Source organism: Gigantopelta aegis, chromosome 4, assembly GCF_016097555.1.
Source record: "Gigantopelta aegis isolate Gae_Host chromosome 4, Gae_host_genome, whole genome shotgun sequence".
Classification (NCBI taxonomy): domain Eukaryota; kingdom Metazoa; phylum Mollusca; class Gastropoda; order Neomphalida; family Peltospiridae; genus Gigantopelta; species Gigantopelta aegis.
This window is the reverse complement of record NC_054702.1, coordinates 98,192,486-98,215,137: the sequence shown is the minus strand read 5'-3', so window position 1 is coordinate 98,215,137 and position 22,652 is coordinate 98,192,486. Positions and strand designations below refer to the sequence as shown.

Here is a 22,652-nt window from a genome sequence, read left to right as displayed (position 1 = left end):
GGCATCACACTACTCTAGCCATAGCAAAATTATTTTGCTCATTTCTGCATAACATAAAATGGTGTCATCAGGGAATAACGTTTTTTGTTAACTATATAAAAATGTTAATGTCACAGCATTGAGTGTTATTGTTTGAAGTTGCATTCACACAAGCTTTTTTTGTTCATACCCGATTGAACCCAAATGAAATAACAGACAAACCTTAATTAAATATAGATTTGAAGTAAACTGAAGTGAAATCATCCACAATGCTGGCATGTCTTTATTTTATATACAGCTAGTGGATAATGCCAAAATATTACATGTTAATATACTTAACCAAAAAAGTTTAGCAAGTTTTTGTAAATGACTGTTGCTTCCAAATAAATTAAAATAAAGTGATAAAACTTGGTAATATGTTAGTTGCATATGCCTTGTCGCTTTGGGTAATGAAAAGAACACCATTTGTTATATCGCACGCCGCTATGTGTACTGCACATGCAAATGCGGTGTGCTCGTGCTGTCGCAGAAGCGCGTGCAATACGGATGTATTGAAATTACATTTTGATGCACTGAACCAACATTATCCAAAAACAAAAAGGAAGAATTTATCCTGTTATAATGGGTCGCCGTCCAGGCTTAACGGAAAATCAACATCATGAAGCAATGGGACGGCTTAACGCCAGCCAACGCGTACATGACGTCGCTCAGTACTTTCGTGTTCATGACAGTACCATATCACAACTCCGACAACGCGTACACCAAACTGGGCAAGTGCGAGATCGACCACGATTAACTACTCCAAGGGAAGATAGGTATTTAGTCACAGGTTCGAAAGTGCTCCTCGTTTAGCCCGTACTTCGCAGCAAACCACAGGCACTAGAATTCATGCTCAAACTGTCCGTAACCGTCTCCATGCTGCTGGATTACAAGCATGTCGCCCTGTTGTTGCTGTTCCCCTGAAAGCGTGTCACATTCAGGAACGTCTGAGATGGACCAGAATACACCAACACTGGCAACGCAGACAATGGGATCAGACATTATTCACAGACGAATCCAGGTTTTGTGTTCAGTTTGCAGATGGTAGGCGTCGTGTATCGAGGCGATGGGGAGAACGATATGATGCAGACAACGTCATTCAGCATGACCGATATGGCGGTGGCAGCATCATGGTCTGGGCCGGCATTCATGGTGGAGGTAAAACAGATCTCGTTTTCGTTCACGGAAACATGACTGCTCAACGTTACTGCGACGAGATCATTACACAAGTGGTCATTCCATTCCTGCAGCAGCATCCTGGCTTTCTGTTTCAACATGACAACGCTAGACCACATACCGCTAGGCTAACCACTAATCTTCTTGAGCGGAACCACATCCAAGTGTTGAACTGGCAACCAAAGTCCCCTGACTTGTCCCCAACTGAGCATGCATGGGACCTACTGGGCCGTAGGGTACGCGAAAACCATCCCCATATCCTTAATGTCCATGACCTACAAATTGCTCTGAACCGGGAATGGAACGCAATTACTGTTCCTGAGATTAATGGTCTCATTAGAAGCATGAGACGATGATGTACTGCTGTCATCAATGCCGCTGGTGCACACACACATTATTGAGCCTCTCTCAACATTTTGGTTGATGTACCCCTCCGTTTCATCAGTTGACATTAAAGTGACGACGTTGACACAGTGACAGCATGTTACTGCTGGCTACATTCAGAAATGCTGTATCAATGAAATAATGTGTACAAATAAATTCAACATCCAATCAGGTTGTCTGTATTTCATATCTTGTACGTAATTGCTAAACTTATTTGGCACAGTATATTTCTTACCACTGAGTAATAGAAAGGTATTAGTTAAATTATATTATTTACTACAACATATTCAATCTTAATTTGTTTCTTTCTTTGCAGGGTGGCAAGGTCATTGACGAGATTATGATAATTAAAGACAAACATGGACCCTACTGAACAGTTCTTGGGAGAATCCATAAAATACAACACGCAAAAGCAGCTTGTAAAAATCATTTTTTTAATTCAATTGTCATTTAGCAAAAAGACAATGTTTGATTTTGGATATTCCAAGCTTTTTCTTGTTGTTTATATTTTTAAAAGTGTATATCAAACCTGTGACTTTATATCTTTTATAATTTATAATTGATTGATTGTGTTCGTAGTATAACAGGATTTGATGAAAGGAATGTATAGGTTGTCCAAGAATTTATTCTGGCTTGAGAGATTTTATTTTTAAATAATCATTATGCAGTGTTAGGCTACATAGCAGAGAGCAAAGAGATAAAGATGGACCAAGGCTGTTTGGCTAAAGTTTATATTTGTTTTGTTAATTTAAGTTTTTTTATATTATATTTTAATTGTAATAGTAGTCTGAATGATAAGTGAAATTCACTTTTTGTTTATTTCAAATATCTTTGCTATATTCTTTAACTTTAGTTATGATAAAATGCATTTTAGTTTCATAATATACATAAATTCTGCTTCTGAAAAAAACCCCATCATAACCCACCAATAAAGGAGGCAGTTGTTTCAGCTTTTGTTTCAGAAACATTCCATTTCATGCACATATCTAACGGAGTGTTTAGAATCTCAAATTTATTCAAGAGAACTTTTAGTTATTTGGCTTATTTTGTTTAAGGAATAAACTACTTTTAAAACAAAATCTCATTACTTGATCTTGCTTTCTGGAAAATGGATTGAACTTGTCTTTTTTTGTGAGTCATTTTATTACAATTTGTTATGTATTTTAAGGATTTTAAATGTCTGTTTATATGCCTCAATGTGTAATTGTAATTGGTGATCAACATAATTCCTAATGGTCTGCAGCAAAGTGTAATTTTGTTCGCAGATAATTCTGTGATTTCATGGAATCCATAAACGTTTCAGTACATTTGTGAAATAAATGCCTGAGCCAAACAGCAATTACAAGATCTTACTGAAAATTTCAGGGATTTCCTGTAATTGCTGGTTTCAGAGATTTCCTGTAATTGCTGGTTTCAGAGATTTCCTGTAATTGCTGGTTTCAGAGATTTACTGTAAACTAGTGAAACTCCTCTAAACTGGACACACTCGGGACCAAGTAAAAAGTCCAGTTATAAGAGGTATCCAGTTATAAGAGGTTCTCTTCTGTACATATATTTAAAAAGGGGCTGCGAAAAACATCCGGTTTTGAGTGAATTCCAGTTTACAGAGGGTCCGGTTTTGAGAGGTTTCACTGTATATAGTATGTGTACATATACTTTGTTTGATTCATGTAAGAAAAACTAACCGATACACTATAGCAAATAAGATTTAATTTAAAAAAGCTGTTTGACATAATGCTGCATATTTTGAAATGGGAGTCCAAAATATTTTTGTGTTTCAAATGGCTAATAACCTCATTTGCCATGAACATATGTTCTACTAGTGGAAATATGATATAATACTTTCATCTCTTGCATTGTTTAATATATTTTATTTGCTAATGTATCCAGCTTTTTATTTTGGGTGTATATAGAAAATTGACAGTTTAATTTTTGTCTCACTTTTATGAAGTAAAAACATGAGGTATAGGTATTACTTTTATGGTGACGATAACAATAATTTTTGCATTAAACTCAATGTTAAAAGTTTTGTGTTTAGCTGTATTTCTACCAAACTATAAGTCCTAGAATATTGAAACTTGGTGTATAGTTGCATATATGGATTTTCATCACAATGCAGTGAATTAAAAAAAAGTCCTTTAATTATACATTCTAATTGATTTTCTTTAAATTTAATATTTCTTGTTTAATATTTCTTTAACATGCACTGAGATGAACATTTATTGCCACAGAATTTTAGTTTTTAGTATTATTATTATTATTATTGTGAGCTTGCAATTGATTGTGTATTGTTTTTTTGGAGAATCTGCTAATTTAGCTATGATTTTTTTCTTTGATTGATTCTGATTTTAAACAAAACAAAACGTGCCAAATTATTTAATAATTGTTTTCAGTTAATGATGAAGAAAACACTGCACATCATAGTGGAGATATGAAAAGCTGAAAACGTACCTGTATACAAAATATATCTAACATTAAATGGCTAGTCAACTTTTCTGGCCCTGTGCTTACAAACCTTAAAGTCTAGACTTTAATAAATAAAGTCCAGACTTTAACGTCATGGCAACGCCATTCAAATAGCATTACGTTAAAGTCTGGATTTTATTAAAGTCTAGACTTTTAAGTTTTATTAGCACGGGCCCAGGTGAACAAATGTTTATTGAAGGATGTATTAACTGTGTGTTTTGCATTTGTTATAGACTAAAGTTTATTATGTATTACCATTTAGAAAGGTACAAAATATATTTTTCTTGTACATTGATTTATGTGAAAAAAATAAATGATTGTATTACAAACATTGCAATTTACATCGATTTACAAATTTAATGCTTGTTATCCCTGAAGCAACTCATAAGTGCTAAATATTATGTTATAGATAGTATGTCATAAATGTTAATAAGTATTTACCCGGTAATATAATATTACTACGGTAAGAAAGTGTTGTTTTGATGTGATATACAAATATTTAATAAATTAATTTGCTTACATGTGTTTTGTGTGGGTTTTTAAATTAAAAATAGTTTAATATTTCTAATGCTGTACCATTTTCAGTGCTAGCTCTGCCACTCTCAACAAATGTAAAATTTAAAGACAACTGGCAAATTTTATTTTAATTTAACAAAATAATTTCATATCATGATTGATATTTTGTTGGAAATAACCTGTGGGTTTCTGCAATGTCTTCTGTTGACTGAATGCTTCACTTCATGCAATTTTCAACACGTTTTATAATTTTTATTTCACAAAATCATGTTAAAGGAGAGGACAATTAAGACATTTGGCCTGGTATGCATATTCAACGATATATAATGCACATTATTGCTTAATATCAACAAGTATAATCGTATAGTTAATTAATAAAACGGTTAAATGTGATGGATATTATATATAGCGGGCGCAGCCATTTTGTACCATCCCAGTGAATACGCCCTCTGGCGAGCTGGTGGTTACGTAATACCTAACGTGTCTCGTCAGGAATTGGTCTTCAAACTGAAGAAACAAAACATAGCTGATTTTTGCGAATGCATCGCAATGTTCTGTAATAAGTCATCCCAGTAAACCAACAACAATTATATATTATTTTTCAATACAAAATAAACTACCATTGTCAAAGTGTTGAAATAACTGTATTATGGTTTTACATAAATTAATCCATGTACTGAAATAATAATTGGAGTGTTTTCTTGGTTAATTGGTATTTTCTTTCTGTGGCCTGAACCTGTGGTTCCTGATTGGCAGGTGTACATTTAGACAGTCCCCAGACACTGTGTCTAGACACACTAAAAAGATGTGCCTCTTTTATTAAGATCACAGGGTATTGTGTGGTAACCGCACGGATACCCCTCCAATCGCAATGGGCATTATCAGCCGCCTGCTTTATTACTGTAAGTAATTCTGTAAAACCCTTGATTAAGTAGACTTTCCCCATCTAAAATCATAAAACTGACCAATTACGTCATCCCAAAGAAAAGAAAAGTATACTTGGGTATTGTGAGTTGTCGTTTTTGCTCGAACGTACCCTACCAATAGGCCTAATAATATGCATTTATTCTTTGGGTTTTTAAAAAAAATAAAAATACTATAACTCCAATTCGTTCTATTGATGCAAATTGAAATATATTTAGTTAAATAGTTTATTATACTATCAAGTCATTTATGTTGTTTTACAAATCAGGTTAATGAAAGCGAAACACCTTGTCGTAAATTAATGCGTTTGTTTACACTGTGCTTAAGAGGGGTTTGACGTCACTTCGCCCCAAGCTATACCACCGGTCGTCACAAAAAAAAAGAAAATGGCTGCCCCCAGTTAGCAGGAATAATCATGTTTTTTTATTAACTCTAAAATTACGCGTTTTTCATTTGTTAAAGTGTCAGTATGTGTTGGTGGTCTGGGTATGCATCTTTCCAACACATAAGGCTCTTGTTTGAGTTGACCCTACCTTTAACAGAATTTTGATCTTTAATAAGATGGCAACTGTTTTTTATGTCTTGTTGGTGGAGGGATGGCAAAATCACGATTCATGAAAATTTCAGATCTCCGACATTCTGGCCAATTTCCATGTTTGTGAATTTTTGCACTCGAACGCATTAAAAATTAATTCTATGATTATCAAGTGATGTTTCTATGTGAATTGTATGGTTTCAACTTAAAGCAGCTATACAATTAAAATTACTTTGGGATTTCAATTTTTTCCATACCCACCTGAACAAATAGAGCATGTTGCACAAGCATCTTCCTTAAGTGATGTCATTGTAAAGAAATAGTGGCAAAAAGCTAGGAATTTTCTCTTCTGGTCACCCTTCATATTCACTTGTATACACCAAATAGATGAGGTGCACCCACCTTTTAATCCCACAGTTGAGACTACGAGTCCTATTGGTGATAAACATGAGTGTTGTGATAAAATGTCGTTTCATCTGGCCAGTAAATTCCTGTAATTTAATTTGAACTAGTGTCAATGTACCAACTACCATTAAAACAAAATTATTGTGCTTCAAATATGTGTGGGGTCCTACTAAGATAGCACACAAAAAATTGTAAGGAACTAGGGTAATCATAAATGCTACCTGTCATGTCTGAAATGAGTAGCTTAACCCCAAATTATTTTCCAATTTATTTTACTGGTAAGGGGTGATAATATTTATACCCATGATGTAGATGTCGATTGATACGTTGCATGTAGCAGTTTTAGCAACATGTTACTATTGTTGTCTATGGGATTTGATTTGGTGGTATACACCCATAAGAAAATCATAGGACAGTTGATTTTTTTAAATTTGTATATAGTTTTGGAATCCATTTCTAGTGGTCACTTTTTACAGTGACCTAATACAAAAATCTCAAACACCCCAAAATCTATCGAATGCAGTTTATAAACATTGGAGAGTTTGCCGAATAACAAAATACTTCCATAACCCAGATGAACTGATAATATTCATCCTGTCCATTTCACTTGCTTTATGCACAGAAATATCCATGAAATTCACTGCTAATTACAGAATGGCAGAGTGATGTTAGTTAAATGTATCCTGTAATAGAGAACAGATAAGTCTATAAACTTAAATGCAAGACGAATGTTTAGCTTTAAAATGTTTCAGACAATATTTCTACCTAGTGTCATATTTAATTCTGTGAACATAGGAGTGAGCAGTTGAGTCTATCAGCTGGTGAAAATTAATACTAGTTATAAAAGTCGCACATGCAAAGATTCATGAATTGAATGCAATTAAAAAACCCCAAAGAAACTAGCAACGTTCACAATTACATTTTACTTTTGAGGATCAAATTCATGGGTGTACATTTTTTCCTTTAATACTGATACACCATCCAATTCCATGAAACATTTTATTACATTAAAAAGAAAACAAACAGAGATGTAGGACTTTGTACTCAATTTTAATGGATATAATGTGCTCACATTCCACATACCAGTAACATTGGCAATGTTTGCAACAGCTATAAGGATTCATAATTTTTAAATTTACAATTATTTCCAATAGCAGTCCTCAAATAAAATGTTATATTTTGTCTCTATATTAAAAAAAATACCACTACTTGTTATCATATGCAAACAAAAAAATTATTTACTAATAGGATGTTCTAGCAAAAATGATATAGAATTATGCTTATAATTAGATTCAGAAAATTTATTAATATTGGCTTCCATCTGACACACAAATAAAATATCACATTCTGATAATATTTACAAAGTACCGTAACACATGGGTTCAAAGTAAAAAGAGTAAATATGGCTATATTAGTACCACACAATCACTATGTGACAAAATTAACGTTAAAATAACTACAGAAAATGTCTTTTTATATCAAAATCTGAATAACTCTACTGATCATTTCTTGCAAAACCAATATCCCAGATGTTTTCAACATGTTCTAATAGCACTGCTATTCCAACATCATAACTACAACCTTTTTGTAACTTTTAGAACATTAAATTTTATGTAACAAATTTGTAATCTAAAACTTGACAGGCATCATCATTCTAGTACATACCTGCCATGTATATGAAATAGAAAACCTAATTAAGAATTTAACTATATTTATTATTACTCGTCAATAAATCGTACTACCAAAGATTTTATTCTTATCATCAGTGACATTAAATACATTTGTGTAATTATTTTAACAGTAAATGAATAAACTGCTAACGGCAAGTATCACCTCTCCATGATGTATGTTTTAGTTATCCACTTAAAATAAACTTGTGAACCAGTATAACTTGACAAAACATAAATGCAGCCATTTTGCATCAAATCAAATTGTAAATAGAATTCAATTTCCCAATGTTCAGTCAACACCAATTATATCTGATACAAAATGTGGTATGCTTTTTTTTTATTTAAAAAAAGAAGAGAAATAGACCTAAATTAAAATTATACTAAACAACTGAATTGCTACAAAACGCCCAACTTCATACCATTCCATAATGATACACACTTCAGTCATAACTTCAATAATCTGTTACATAAAATTTAAAAAATGCAGACACTATAGTACTGTCGGAAATAGAATAAAAATGATTTTCGTCAATTATTTCTTTCATATTAAACTGACAAGTAAATATTTTGTAAATACCTATTTAATGATACTCTACCTAATTTAGCATTTACTTATTTGGGCTCTCATTGATGTACGAGGTGGTGTTTACTCTTGAAATAAAAATAAAAATATCGGTAAACAGACTATAACACATGTTGATGGATATGTGTCAATTTCATTTACCCTTAAACAAACTTTTAATTTAAAACTGCAAGATAACTGATTATTTTGAATTGCAGCATAAATTATTAATTTTGACCAGTATATTTAGTGAATATAAATTCAATATAAATACAGTAGAAATTTACACAATCTTGCAACCACTTAAAGGTGCTATATCAGAAGTTATATGTGAAGCATCTGTTCGTGATAAAGATTCTCCAATAAAAATGTATTTTCTACTAGTAGATAAAATCATTTCCTATAATCATTTATGGGCATATAGTTAAAGGTGTAGTCTTTAAATGTTAAAGCAAAATTTAATTTAAAAAAACATGATTTGCAATAGCTGTCATTATGCAACTTTGAGATAGCACCTTTAATACTGGAAAATAGATCACAAACTCAAAATGGTTCTTGACAGTTTTTCTCACAAGTTACTTATAAATGTCTACAAATACTTTGTTTTGGAGAGGAACAGGGGTAAATCATCATCAAAAAGGGTCTCTCACATATTGTAACAGCAATGAAATTGACATATGTTGACCAAACTTTGTTATAGTCTGTTCCAATAAGTCCACAAATCACCTGTTTACTGACATATCTCTTTTAATTTCTAAAGTAAACACCACCTTGTACATCAATGAGAGCCAAAACAAGTAAATGCTAAATTAGGTAGATATTAAATAGATATTTACAAAATATTTACTTGTCTGTTTAATATGTAAGAAATAATCGACGAAAATAATTTTTATTCTATTTCCGACAGCACTTTAGTAATGTCAAGTACATTGTGTATTTTATTTTTAAAAATGAAATTTCAAGGTAGGGGGCAAAGAAATCACAAAATATATTAAACTGTGCACTAAAAAACAAAGTAAAGGTGCATAAGATATTTATACATTTAAAAAAGAAAAGAAAAAAAAAGAGTAACAGATCCAACAAAATTTTAAAATAATTATGCTGCTTCTCCTCACTCACCACAGAGCCATGTCTGGAAAAACCCTTCCACATCTGGGTCCAGTTATTCAATATGTGGTTAAGCCCAAAATCAAAAATAAATCCAACAAAAACATTTTTTTAAAACATAAATTGACATGATCTTTTGAATATGTTTGAAAAATAAAATTCAAAAACAAATCACCAAAACTCCAACCAGTTAGGATTTATTACAGATATCATAGGTTGTTCTAAATCGGGGCACAGATTTTTGAAGCTATCTTAGCATTACGATATCATAAAACCGTTGTAGGCTATAGTATGCATCGTTGTGTCGTCAAAGCTTACAACGGTTTTACGATATTGTAACGCTAAGATATCTTCAAAAATCTGTAGCCTGGTTTCAGCACTGCTCTCGAACTGCTACTTGTATTAATTTAATGCTTTATTTTGAACATGCTCCTTAATCATGTGAACAACTGGACCCGGATGATTGGCAGGACATTAACCTTCATCCTGGATGTACTGATGTGTCATCAAAATACTGTTAGCAGTATAAACAGCTGTCTGCACAGCACTCAAAGCCACAGCCAAACTATCAACTATTTGTGGATTTTTGCCTATGTTTAGATTTGATGTACAGGTGGAGTCACAATCAGATTTTTCAGACACTTTATCACCCAAGAGTCTGAGGTCATCAGATTGGTGTGTTGACAACAGACTACATGAACACTTCATAACAGGGTTTTTTGTTGGTGAATTTTGATCAAATGTTCCATAAGTTGTCTTCCACAGATGACCTTGACTTTTGTCCACCATATGCATTTCTTGGTCATGGTTGAGAGAAGTGGCAGATTTTTCCAAGCATCTGGCAAAGTTTTCTACAATATTTGTGAGCTGCAGAGTCGGCAAGTTCATTATGTTTGATATGTCATCCATCTGTTGAAGCAAAAACAGAAAGAGAGAGAGATGAAACTTGATGGAATTATAAATGGTAGACTGGAGTAAAGCACTGGTACAAAATCACTAGTGCTCTACTCAATGATGTTATAAATGGTATCAAACGAAGTGGTTACCCAGAAATGTTTTATATACTAGAACATTTTCTTAGTCTTTGACATTTGCCCACCAGAGATTCATATACAACATGTAGATGATTTGCATGCAATAGCTCCAGATACTCGCATTACTCATAATTCTGACTGCTTAATTCTCAGATGTTTTTCAATTTGCAGAACACAAAAATACAAGTTATAATCACATTTTATCTCGACACTGTTAACAAGAAATGATATTCACTGAAAGAACATAAAACTGACATATAATTCCATGGGTTCTTATTATTCATTTAAAAAACAAGAATTTTCGAACTGAATTATAAAATGTAATTATATTGGTACATATAAAAGTCTATGCTAATGATTCAACCACAATGCGGGCGGAACATAGCTCAGTCGGTGGGTCCATTGGGCTATTTCTCGTTCCAGCCAATGCTAAACAATTGGTGTAACAAAGGCCATGGTACGTCCTATCCTGTCTGTGGGGTGGTGCACATAAAAGATCCCTTGCTGCTTATTGAAAAGAGTAGCCCATGAAGTGGTGACACAGATTTCCTCTTCCAATATCTGAGTGGTCCATAACCATATGTCCGATGCCATATAACCATAAATAAAATATGTTGAGTGCATCAGTAAAAAAAAAACCCCAAACATTTCAAATACAATGTGGCATAAAACATTTATTCTGGCATTCATAACACCATACCCTACTACATACCTGTGATCGTAGAACAGCTGCAAGGTGTGTCTGCCAACATCCCCCACCACACAGCACTGAACCACTGTGTACAAGTCTCTTTAGAGATAGCAGAGCAGATGAACACAGACACTGAAAAACAGATTGAATTATAGACATATAAAAATGAAAGCTAAAATAATCTCTAAAAATCTGATAACCTTATAACATAGACGTAAATTTTTCAGCATTACACATGAAATTCAGTGTTCTTTTTGGAAATTAGGTATGAAAAAAAGAGAGAAAAAAGCTGAAAAAATCACTAACAAGTATCTGCAGTCACATTGTCTAATTTTGCCTATGACAAAAACTGCCATTAAAAGACATGTAAATACTGGATAGTAAAAAAGAAAAAACATGAATAAAACCTATTTATGCCCATCACTGCCTAGATACGGTAACATAGCACGGACATTGGCACGGTCTGGTGGTAACTGAGATTTAGACGAATGTTTCCGTTAGAATACTGTAACTAATCACTGCCCAACTCCATTATATTTCCAGATTATGGTGTTTCGGTTGTGAGAAACTTATATTAAGTTGGCTAACTAACTAACCTGAAGCTCACTGCATGCTTCCTCCAGTGGACTGCAAAGAACCAACGACACCACAGGACTGTCTGTATTTGTGAGGTGGAGATAACTCTTACCGCTGAGAACACAGTGAACTGCATCATCCAGCCAGCCAAATGAACTAGACCCAAAGTCAGGAATAACAACTGAGCTCAGTGGAGTGGCACCTGCAACATAATTATTATCAAACAATTAACAGGGTATGTTAAAAATAAAAATAATAGCTAATATGTCTAATGATAAAATACAATGTTTTAACAAAAATAGTGACCATGTATGCAAACAGTTTAACTGTAGAACTACAGAAAAAAAGAAAATAAGAAACAAATTCCAATGGATAACCTTATTTTCATATTTGTTTTGAATTAATTTGTTCAAATTTATCAAAATAGTGTTAAGAAGGTGTTCAAACAATGTGTCCATAAACATGATATGCATGGATCCATAAATATACTTGTTCAAATATTTTTTCAACTGTTGCTCAAGATGTGTGGTACATAGAGGCACAAGCTACCCTTGCTGTTACTTAGACAAAGAATATTAAGATATTAATCACTACACATCTTAGTAATTATAAACATTTTATAAGAACTTGGATTCAAACCTGTAACATCCCTCAGGTAAGGCATCAGAAGTGCTCCAATTCTATCTAGAAAGAAAACACCACAGGATCGAAGATATGCTTTTATTCTCGGATGAATGACCTTCTGCGACAGCACCATTCCAACGCCACGTTGCACCAACCCTTCGCAGGTGTTCAGGATTGCAGATAGCATGCTTTCATTTACATCCACATCTCTGTCAGCTTCGTAGTGAACATCCATCAACTCCTCCGCATCACCAGACATTGAGACATTCACCAACGCTACTTTAATTTTTTCAACCCCAACATAATCAACCGTTTTTTTCACTTCAATATTCTGTTCAAAAATAGAAGATAACTCTGGACAAATCATCAAGATTCCTTTTTCAAATTTGGAATCAAGTAAAACATTGTTTGACATGCACTGAATATATATTCTATCGGAAAAATATATTCTTTGTGTACTCTCCGGTATTGAGTGTAAGAATGATCTAAGTATCGTCTTGGACAAATGATCAAGTCCAGCATCACCTAAACAACACAGTGGTTTTGAACTCAGTATGCAATGCAAGAATGACATCATCTCATCTATGCTTGAAATACTGACTTCAAACCGACAGACACAGTCTGAAGAACTCAAATACTCTTCCATCTTTGACAAGCAGTTTTCATAAACTGCAACAACATGACGCCTATTCCAAGTCTTATCAAGAGAACTCTCTAGCAAAAGAAGACAAAAATGACAAAGTAACAATCCACCATCTTTAAAATTGGCCAAGTGATTCTGAGTGCTACCAACAACCATTTGAAGAACTGGATGAGAGAAGGACATCGCTGCAAGAAGCCTGGATGATGTCGAGGTGAGAGTCAGGTGACCACCCACTTTATTCTGGATCATTTTGATCTTCCCACTGGGACCTCGACAAGAGCCGACGAGGTCCCGGAACTGGGTCAGACAGGTTCTTGTTTTGGCATCATCCAGGTGGTGAATGTGAAGCGTTGCTGGTCCACCAATATTTTTGGATAAAAGGCGTGACATTTTCGTTAATAACTGTAAAACAAGAAATATATATTCAAACAATAATACATGTTATACGATTAACAAAGTGTACAGTTTTATAAAATAAAACAGTCAAAGATAACATTCTGCTATTGCCAACTTTGCTACTTACTTTCTCCAAGTTTAAACTTTTACCACCTGTACGTATTTAAAATGAAAAAGTTCTGCATATAAAATAATTATGCCCCAAACCTGCCATGTCATTGGATTTATTCAGATCTTAAAGATAATGAATACTAAGTGAAGTACATTTTGAGATCCGATATTAATCACAATGAATATTAAGATGGCTTTCCATTTGAAAAATGCAAAATCTTGAAACTTTTCAGATCTATTAATGAAGACCAAGGCTTAATCCAATTTAATTTTTATTCAAACTGGTGAAATGGTCTTCTAATCGGTTGTATAATAAAAAATTAAAACCTAAAAAATACCATACATTTTATCAATATATTCATAAGGAAGGAAGAATTGTGACATTATTTAATGACACTCTCTCATCACGTTTTTATTTTAATTACGGTGTCAGAGAAATGATTAATTAAAGACCACACAAATAATGAGAGACGAAACCCACTGCAGCCACTCCAAGGACTACTCATTTAAATTAACAGCAACAGATCTTTTTATATGCACCATCCCACAGACAGGACAGTCATAAGCTTATGTGACATTTGCTATACCAGTTATGGAGCAATAGCTAGAAGGAGAAAGGCCCACCAACATATACTACTCCAAAGAATTTAAGGGTCAGACGATATTTTCGACATTATTTTCTGAATGTCAATTATATTAGCAAGACCATAATGTCACGCATGGTATTGTTCCATTTTGACAAAAGTGGGTCTAAGCAACCCATAAATGAATTAAAATCCACTGTCATTGACACTGTCGACTAGTTCTAATGGCGAAAACATGCTTACATTTGCACGTAAATTAGGGAGAAAGCGAAAGGTCAGCTAAGTGCCCATAACTTGCTTTTTCACAAAGCGCTTCATTTGCACGCTTTGCACGTGTATTCCATGTTCCCAATGCTGAATTTCCGTATAATTGGAGCTTGCGTTCGTGTATGGTGCACACTCCAAATTCGACAATGGTACGACTTCAACTGACTATCGAAGATCGAGGAAGGGCTATTGCTTGGCTTCAGGATGGCAATACGCAAAGAAATGTTGCTCTGAGGCAGTCAGAATGTCGTTGGCCGACTGTGGCAACGGTACCAAGCAATGAATTCTGTTCGAAATCGTCCACGTTCGGGAAGACCCCGAAGCACTACAAATAGAGAGGACCGCTACATCACCAATATGGCTCTACGTCAACGCACAACCACTGCACGCCGATTACGTGACAATCTGCGGACTGCGACTGGAACTCGAGTGTCTGATCAAACCATACGCAATCGTCTGAGAGCCAATAATCTACGCTGCCATCGCCAGGCTGTTCGACCACCATTCCTACCACGTCACAGAACGGCCAGACGTCACTGGTGCACGCTTCATCTGCGGTGGCAACGTGTTCAGTGGGGTCGAGTGATGTTCACTGATGAGTCCAGATTTAGTCTCCAGTTCAACGACGGTCGGGTTCGTGTCTACAGACGTCCTGAGGAGCGCTTCGCTGACGTTAACATTAGACAATGTCACCGGTTCGGTGGTGGCAGCGTCTTGGTGTGGGGCAGCATCTCTATCCACCACAGGACCCCCCTCTATGTGGTGGATGGCAATCTGAATGGAATCCGCTATCTGAATGAGATTATCCAGCCATTGGTTCTCCCAGGCCTTCAGCAGATTGGCAGCGGGGCAGTTCTGCAGGATGACAATGCCAGACCCCACCGCGCCAGGGTGGTAACGGACATTCTCAGACAACAAGGTATCGCCAGGATGGATTGGCCAGCATATTCGCCTGACTTGGTCCCAATAGAGCACGACTGGGACGAATTAGGCAGGAGAGTTCGGGATAACCATGCCCCTCCAGCCAACCTTCATGATCTGGGTCAACTTCTTATGGCAGAGTGGCAGGCCATTCCCCAAGAGTTCTTCAGACGTCTGATCAACAGCATGAGGCAACGATGTGTCGAGTGTATTCGCGCCAGGGGTGGATTCACACACTATTAAATGAATGTTCTAATGTGTAAAATCCATGTTTGACAACCTTCACTTTGACAGTATGTCATGTGACTTTCTTGTATACAGTGACGTTTATTTGTGGGTTTTTGTAAATATGGAACAATAAATAACATTTTTGGTGTAGTTTACATCATCAATCTAATACACTCTGAAACTTATTTGGTTATAAATTTTTGACCCTTAAATTCCTTTGAATAGTATACATCAATCTCGTGAGCTCTTTACCATTGGATGTATTTGTTACATTGGAGTGATTTTAAACAGTTTAATGTTCCTAATGTTTGTTTATATACTCTTCAAAAAAAGAAACGCAAAAGGGTACAAATGGGTTATAACTCCGATTTTATGTTTCCTACCGGTTCATGCTTTGTGAATATAAGGTCATTGCATGTCCCAAACACATTCCCACGGTTACATTCGATAAAACGCAGCTACTGTACAATAAAGTTCCAAAATGTGAATATTCGCAAAAAAGCAGCCACGTGCAAACCATGTCACCACTGCATGTGCGTTGTCTGCACGTGCAACATGAACACCGACAGTATAAAAGTGCAGGGTGTTCGCTTGCCTGGCCTCTGTATCTGGCCGACAGTTGACAATCCAGGATATGCCACGTCTCAGTGAACCGCAGAGAAACAATGCCATCGGCCGACTAGACGCAGGCGAATCCAGAACGGCCGTTGCCAGGGCATTCCATGTGTCCCCAAGCACCATCTCCAGACTGTGGGACCGTTACCAGCAACATGGATCAACACGTGACCTCCCTAGATCCGGTCGACCACGGGTCACTACCCCCGGGCAGGACCGCTACATCCGGGTACGCCACCTTCGGGAACGATTGACTACTGCCACCTCCACAGCCGCAGCAATACCAGGTTTGCGCAGGATATCCGACCAGACCGTACGGAACCGCCTACGTGAGGTAGGAATCCGTGCCAGACGTCCAGTTCGAGGTGTCATCTTAACACCACAACACCGTCGACTCCGACTGCAGTGGTGCCAGATTCATCGACAATGGCCTCAACTGCGATGGAGACAGGTGTGGTTCAGTGACGAGTCCCGATTTCTGCTCCGACGTCATGATGGAAGATGTCGCGTGTATAGGCGTCGTGGTGAACGTTATGCGGCAAACTGCGTGCAGGAAGTGGACAGATTCGGCGGGGGTAGTGTCATGGTGTGGGCAGCCATCTCACACACTGGCAGAACTGACCTGGCCAACGTGCAGGGCAAGCTGAATGCACAGGGCTACATTGACCAGATCCTCCGGCCACACATCGTTCCAGTTATGGCCAACGCCAACGCAGTGTTCCAACATGACAACGCCAGGCCTCACACAGCACGTCTCACAACGGCTTTCCAACAGAACAACAACATTAATGTCCTTCCTTGGCCATCGATATCACCGGATTTGAACCCAATTGAGCATCTATGGGACGAGTTGGACCGACGCCTCCGACAGCGACAACCACAGCCCCAGACCCTGCCCGAGCTGGCAGCAGCCTTGCAGGCCGAGTGGGCCACCATCCCCCGGGACGTCATCCGTACTCTGGTTGCTTCAATGGGCAGGCGGTGCCAGGCAGTTGTCAACACACGCGGAGGCCACACCCGGTATTGACTCCAGATGACCTTGACCTTGGTGGTGTGTCCTATCACTTACTCACAATGGACTAGAGTGAATTGTGAACAATCCTGCAACATTTGGTAATTATCGGACTCACCATTCAATAATTAAATCAATTCTCCAAATGTTACGACAATGTGGTTTTGCGTTTCTTCTTTTGAAGAGTATATATTCATAAAGGTTTGGTATATAAAAATGTTAATAATTTGTTTACTTTTTAATAACTAAGCTCTTTTATGACCGTCACATCAATGATATACAAATGATAGATCAAAATATGGCACACATAAAATCAAGCACTGAAATGTAAAACAGTAGTATTAAACAGACAATAGCAATGTTGTACCTACTGTTATGTGTCTTTTAATGACTGTCTGGCTGCTTTGATAAGCTCAGCTCTCTCAGCCGACAATTCCATCTTCGGCTTATGAAAAGGAATTGTGCCTAAATATACGGCTGTAAATATTCCCATAAATCCGGCAAGTTTATTGCGGGATACCCACGTTGCTGTTTGCAGATAAACAAACTTGATTTTCCTAAACATTTTTCTGGGAAAAAAAACAACAACACAGCATTAATGTACTGAATTCAATGAACTAAACAATACAACATTTTTAAACCCAGCATAAAATAATTATATACATCACTGGATACTGATTCTGTTTAATTTTTTCTATTTCTTACAGAATATATTCAATATGCAATTCTGTTATATTACAGATCCATAGGAACTGGGGATAGGTGGCCTAGGTGCCTTAGTGGAGGCCCAAAACATTTACTTTTTTGTCCTACTACATACATGCCCCCACCTCCAAAAGGTGTGCAACCCCCACTACACATACCATTCATCCAAGACAGTAAATTACATGTGTGCAAAATAACAGATTTCACACTGGTTTCTTGTTTTAATGTGTAAATTATTTTATCAGCTAGAATATATGCAGTTTCTGCCTTGGATGTGTTGGCATGTTGACAATAAACTTACCAGATGGAAATGAACATTCATGGCAAACCAATTACAGCAAGATACATTTGTCTGTGGTTATAATAGGGTCCCAATTAATTATGACAACAGTACATATTATTGAGGCAGTATATGTATATCAAGGACATGCTCGAAACCTTTGTGGTATATGAGCATGTAAAAATCTTCAAGTCAAGTATATCAAGGGACAGAATGCACAAAGCCTTGGTGGTGTCGTGGTTAAGCCACTGGACATAAGGCTGGTAGGTACTGGGTTCGCAGCCAGAATTATAAGCACGGAAAAACTTGAAAATAATGAACAAAGCAGGGCTAACTCTGGCACTCGCCAAATTCATCACTTGCGAATTTTGAAAAAAATTGGCAAATTTTATTTTTATTTGTCAAAATAATTTATGAAAATAACTGTTGATTTCTGCAATTTTAGAAGTTTAATGGACAATTTGGTGAAATATTTTGCTCACCCAGAGTATGGCTGAAACGGGTAAGAAATTGGGTACTCGAGTACTCATGCTGAATTACTCGACGAGTACTCACCTGCAAGTCGCGAAGCGCCTTGCCCGAGGTTGTGAAGCAAACAGCTAAACTAGGGGGGTCCGGAGGCACCCCCCCCCCCCCAAATTTTTTTTAAAACTGAGATGGCCAAATAAGCAACTTCCTACCTTTTTCGGTCGTATTTAGCACCTATAACTCTTTGGAAAAGTAAACTATTTTTTAAATAAAAATATTTATATTTTAAACTTTGATGTGTGGATATATAATTATTTTCTAACTAAATTTATGACAAAAAGAGAGACGACAATGATACAGAAATACTTCAACTTATCTTCCGACAATTCGAAATGGGTCCAAACGGTCGATAGAATGTTGTCCGCCATTGTTCATTACAAAGGGGAGATCACTCTTGAGTACTCGAGTATCAATTTACTACTTGAGTAGTACATGTACTCGACCCGTATTAGAGTACCCGGGTACCCAGTTCAGCCCTAACCCAGAGCTAGCCCTAACAAAGAAAGCGGCTGTAGGGCCCTTCTATACCACTTTAAAGGAAACACTAATGGAACTGACGTAGGGAATGGGTGTGTGCTTACCGCAAGAATACAATCATAACACAGTCAGGACCTGGATCTCCCCTCAGTAGAGATTAAATTATCCGTTATACTGATACATATATAATACATAATGTAAATTGTAATGCAAGTAACAGTTTTAAAAATATATATACTATGCATGTATGTGTGTGTGTGTTTGTTTGAGTGTACACGTGTGTGTGTGTCTGAAAAAGATATTTGCACGTATACATGTACAGAAGTTGAGGAGTGCACTTACATTAATTACAAATATGTACAAAGACAACAATAGGACATTATTAGTTCTTTTCCTTGGATTCTTCAGTCGCTTTAGTCAGTGTTATCCCAAACAATTTCGCTGGTTTCACTGCATATTCACTGTCAGTTACAGGTGGGTGGATCTGCAGCATAGCCCAGGCATAATGGATGACAACCATCGATGGGACCATTACAATGAGAAGTTTGTAGCGGTTCCAAAAAGACACCAAACCACTCATCTTGAGCTCATAACAATCTGAAAAATAAAATTATGCTTCTGCAATGCACTTTTCTTAAACTAAAATTATACACGACCCTCATTTGACCTTGAAAATATAGGTCAAAATGGACAATTATGAACTTAATACAGCTTATTAAAATGGGATAATTGAATGTTGAGCATCATGAAACACATTTTAAAAAAAGTTTAGACACTCTTAGACACTTTCCGCACCATAATTTTGGTTTCATACACAAATATAAATTATAATATATCTCATTGTAATTTCATTTTAAAATTTTACATCGATATTTCATAAATGGTAAAATATTTATATTATAATATATTTTTTTAAAAACGAAGAGATGCATGATCATAATGAATTTGTAATCTTTAACAACAAAAAATGTAATACTGGGTAGCACTTTTGCACTGAAAGAATTTGAGTGTCATGCACCCAATTTATTGATATTGTAATGAGATGCAAAGTGACGTCATTCAAATATAAAACGAGCTGCTATCAATTTCTTTTAGGTACATGTACAGGTATCTATTCAGTTTTACCCTTTTCACTATATAGAGAGATTTAATACATAAATTGTAATCTTTTCTCAGTGTAACCAGCCATCTTGAATGTCACGTCCTGACTCAATGTTATATCCAGGCTCAAACTTTGAGGTGGTTATTTTAATTATTTAATACAACCAGTCATCATCATACCTTTTACTTATACTTGAAACACTGAGTAGGAGAATTAAAAAGGATTTTTATTTTTGAAAAATAGTTTTTAAATAAACTAACTTTTGGATGTTTTATAAGCCAGGACGTGACATTGTACATTTTGAAAAATAATTTTATATACTAAATATGATATGAAAAGAGGCAAAGTAGTATTTTTAAATATAGTATAAATATGTTGTCCTGATACCCAATTTTTAAATTTGGCGTAACAGTAATGAAATACTACCAAAAAAATCAAATGTGACGTCCTGGCAAAATATTGTTTTTCAAATTAAGCTGTCATTAAAACTCATAAAATATAAGTAAATCGGTAATAAAAATAAATTTTTATATGCTTAAGGGTGTTAACTATAAGATATACTAAAAACTTTAATAAATCATTTTCAAAATTCCACATCCACAAACCAAATACCATGGAATGGTCCTATGGCACAAACACATTCTGTGATACCGAGGTTCTGAAATGGTGTGACCCAGCAAAAAAACTACAGTAATGTAGATCTACAAATGGCATATTATTTTCTAATTAGTTTTTTCGGCAAATTAATAATGAAATAAATTTACTACATTCAACTTTTATTTGCATATAGTGATGTAGCTTATGAAGGTTAAACCCTGTCAAAGTGTCCTGTTAATGGAAAAAGAAAGAAATGTTTTATTTAACGACACTGTCAACACATTTTATTTACTGTTATATGGCGTCAGACATATGATTAAGGACCACAAAAATATTGAGAGGAAACCTGCCGTTACCACTTCATGGGCTACTCTTTTTGATTAGCAGCAAGGGATCTTTTATATGCACCATCCCACAGACAGGATAGTACATACCACGATCATGGTGCACTGGCTGGAATGAGAAATAGCCCAATAGGCCCAGTGACGGCAATCGATCCCAGACCGATCGCGCATTGAGCGAGCGCTTTACCACAGGGCTGCGTCCCACCCATCCTGTTAATGGAGCAGGACGTGTTATTTCTTCATTTGTTGGTTAATGTGATGGAAAGATTTCCGCCTGTTATCTCCTCATACCCAAAAACAAACCCTAACAATGGGGGGGGGGGGGGGGGGGGGTTTAACAGTTGGATATTTTAATATTATATTGATACATGACACATGTATAAAAAGTGAACGTAGCTCATTCTAATCTAAAAGGTAACCCTAACCCTAACTAACTACATGTAAATGTAACTAAACCTAATCCTACTAACCAAAATAGAGGGGTAACGGTCAGATATTGGAAAGAGTTTGATCCGTACCCCTCTACATCAAAGGCTCTAAAGATTAACCCTATACCTAAAACAACCCTAACCATTGAAAGTGGGGTACGTGTCGAACTCATGCCCGGATATTTTACCTAAAATTATTGATCATGTGCATATTCCATTTAGAGAAGTTTCACTGTATATATTTTTCAAAGATTGGGGGAAGATCTATTGCACCGACACTAGTTAAAGAAAACACAAGAGGTCTTGTAATCTAATAATGCTAATTCAATACTAGTCTTTTCGAACAAGTTAAACCTTACTGTTATGATAAATCACTGATTTGATAAATGTCAATGACTCAATTATCAATAATTTAACCTCTGCCAGGCGCCTTTAAGTTAACAGTTTAACACTAACAACAGTAACAGTTTAAGAAACTGTCGTCACTATTTTATTTTAATCTACCACTAAAATGATGCTCACGTTATTCACTTACACAAAAAGTTCTCGTTAAAATAAAATTTGTGGCTAGAAACCACAAGCAGCTACCACAGTAAGTCGGTTCACGTACAAATAAAACCTTGCAACTCCACTGAAAAACGTGATTGTATGGATATTCTAAAAGTTTACTACACATTTGACTCAACTGGAAAGCGATTTTTTTTTATTTATTAAATTAATAGTAGA

General features: G+C 35.8%; 2 protein-coding genes across 3 annotated transcripts in view; one reads left to right on the top strand and one right to left on the bottom strand.

The window, feature by feature from the left end:
- The window catches only part of LOC121371536 (acid phosphatase type 7-like), a 30,370-nt gene extending 25,807 nt beyond the window's left edge, over nt 1-4,563 (top strand). Inside the window, exon 11 of the mRNA XM_041497500.1 lies at nt 1,895-4,563. Within this exon, the coding sequence (XP_041353434.1) occupies nt 1,895-1,951 (57 nt within the window). The 3' untranslated portion in view covers nt 1,952-4,563. The remainder of the gene's footprint in view (nt 1-1,894) is intronic.
- A 5,069-nt stretch (nt 4,564-9,632) lies between these two features.
- On the bottom strand, nt 9,633-22,587 carry LOC121371535 (McKusick-Kaufman/Bardet-Biedl syndromes putative chaperonin-like). Of its 2 annotated transcripts, none has more exons than XM_041497499.1 (7): nt 22,462-22,587; nt 19,798-20,052; nt 17,833-18,034; nt 12,704-13,733; nt 12,085-12,266; nt 11,510-11,620; nt 9,633-10,672 (listed from the first exon to the last, which is right to left on the bottom strand). In XM_041497499.1, exons 4-7 carry the CDS (start codon nt 13,719-13,721, stop codon nt 10,238-10,240), a joined length of 1,746 nt encoding a protein of 581 aa, XP_041353433.1. In that variant the 5' UTR covers nt 13,722-13,733; nt 17,833-18,034; nt 19,798-20,052; nt 22,462-22,587; the 3' UTR covers nt 9,633-10,237. The 2 variants fall into 2 exon arrangements, with proteins under 2 accessions (XP_041353433.1, XP_041353432.1); XM_041497498.1 differs by having other exon boundaries at nt 17,837-18,034.
- Nucleotides 22,588-22,652: the final 65 nt, after the last annotated feature.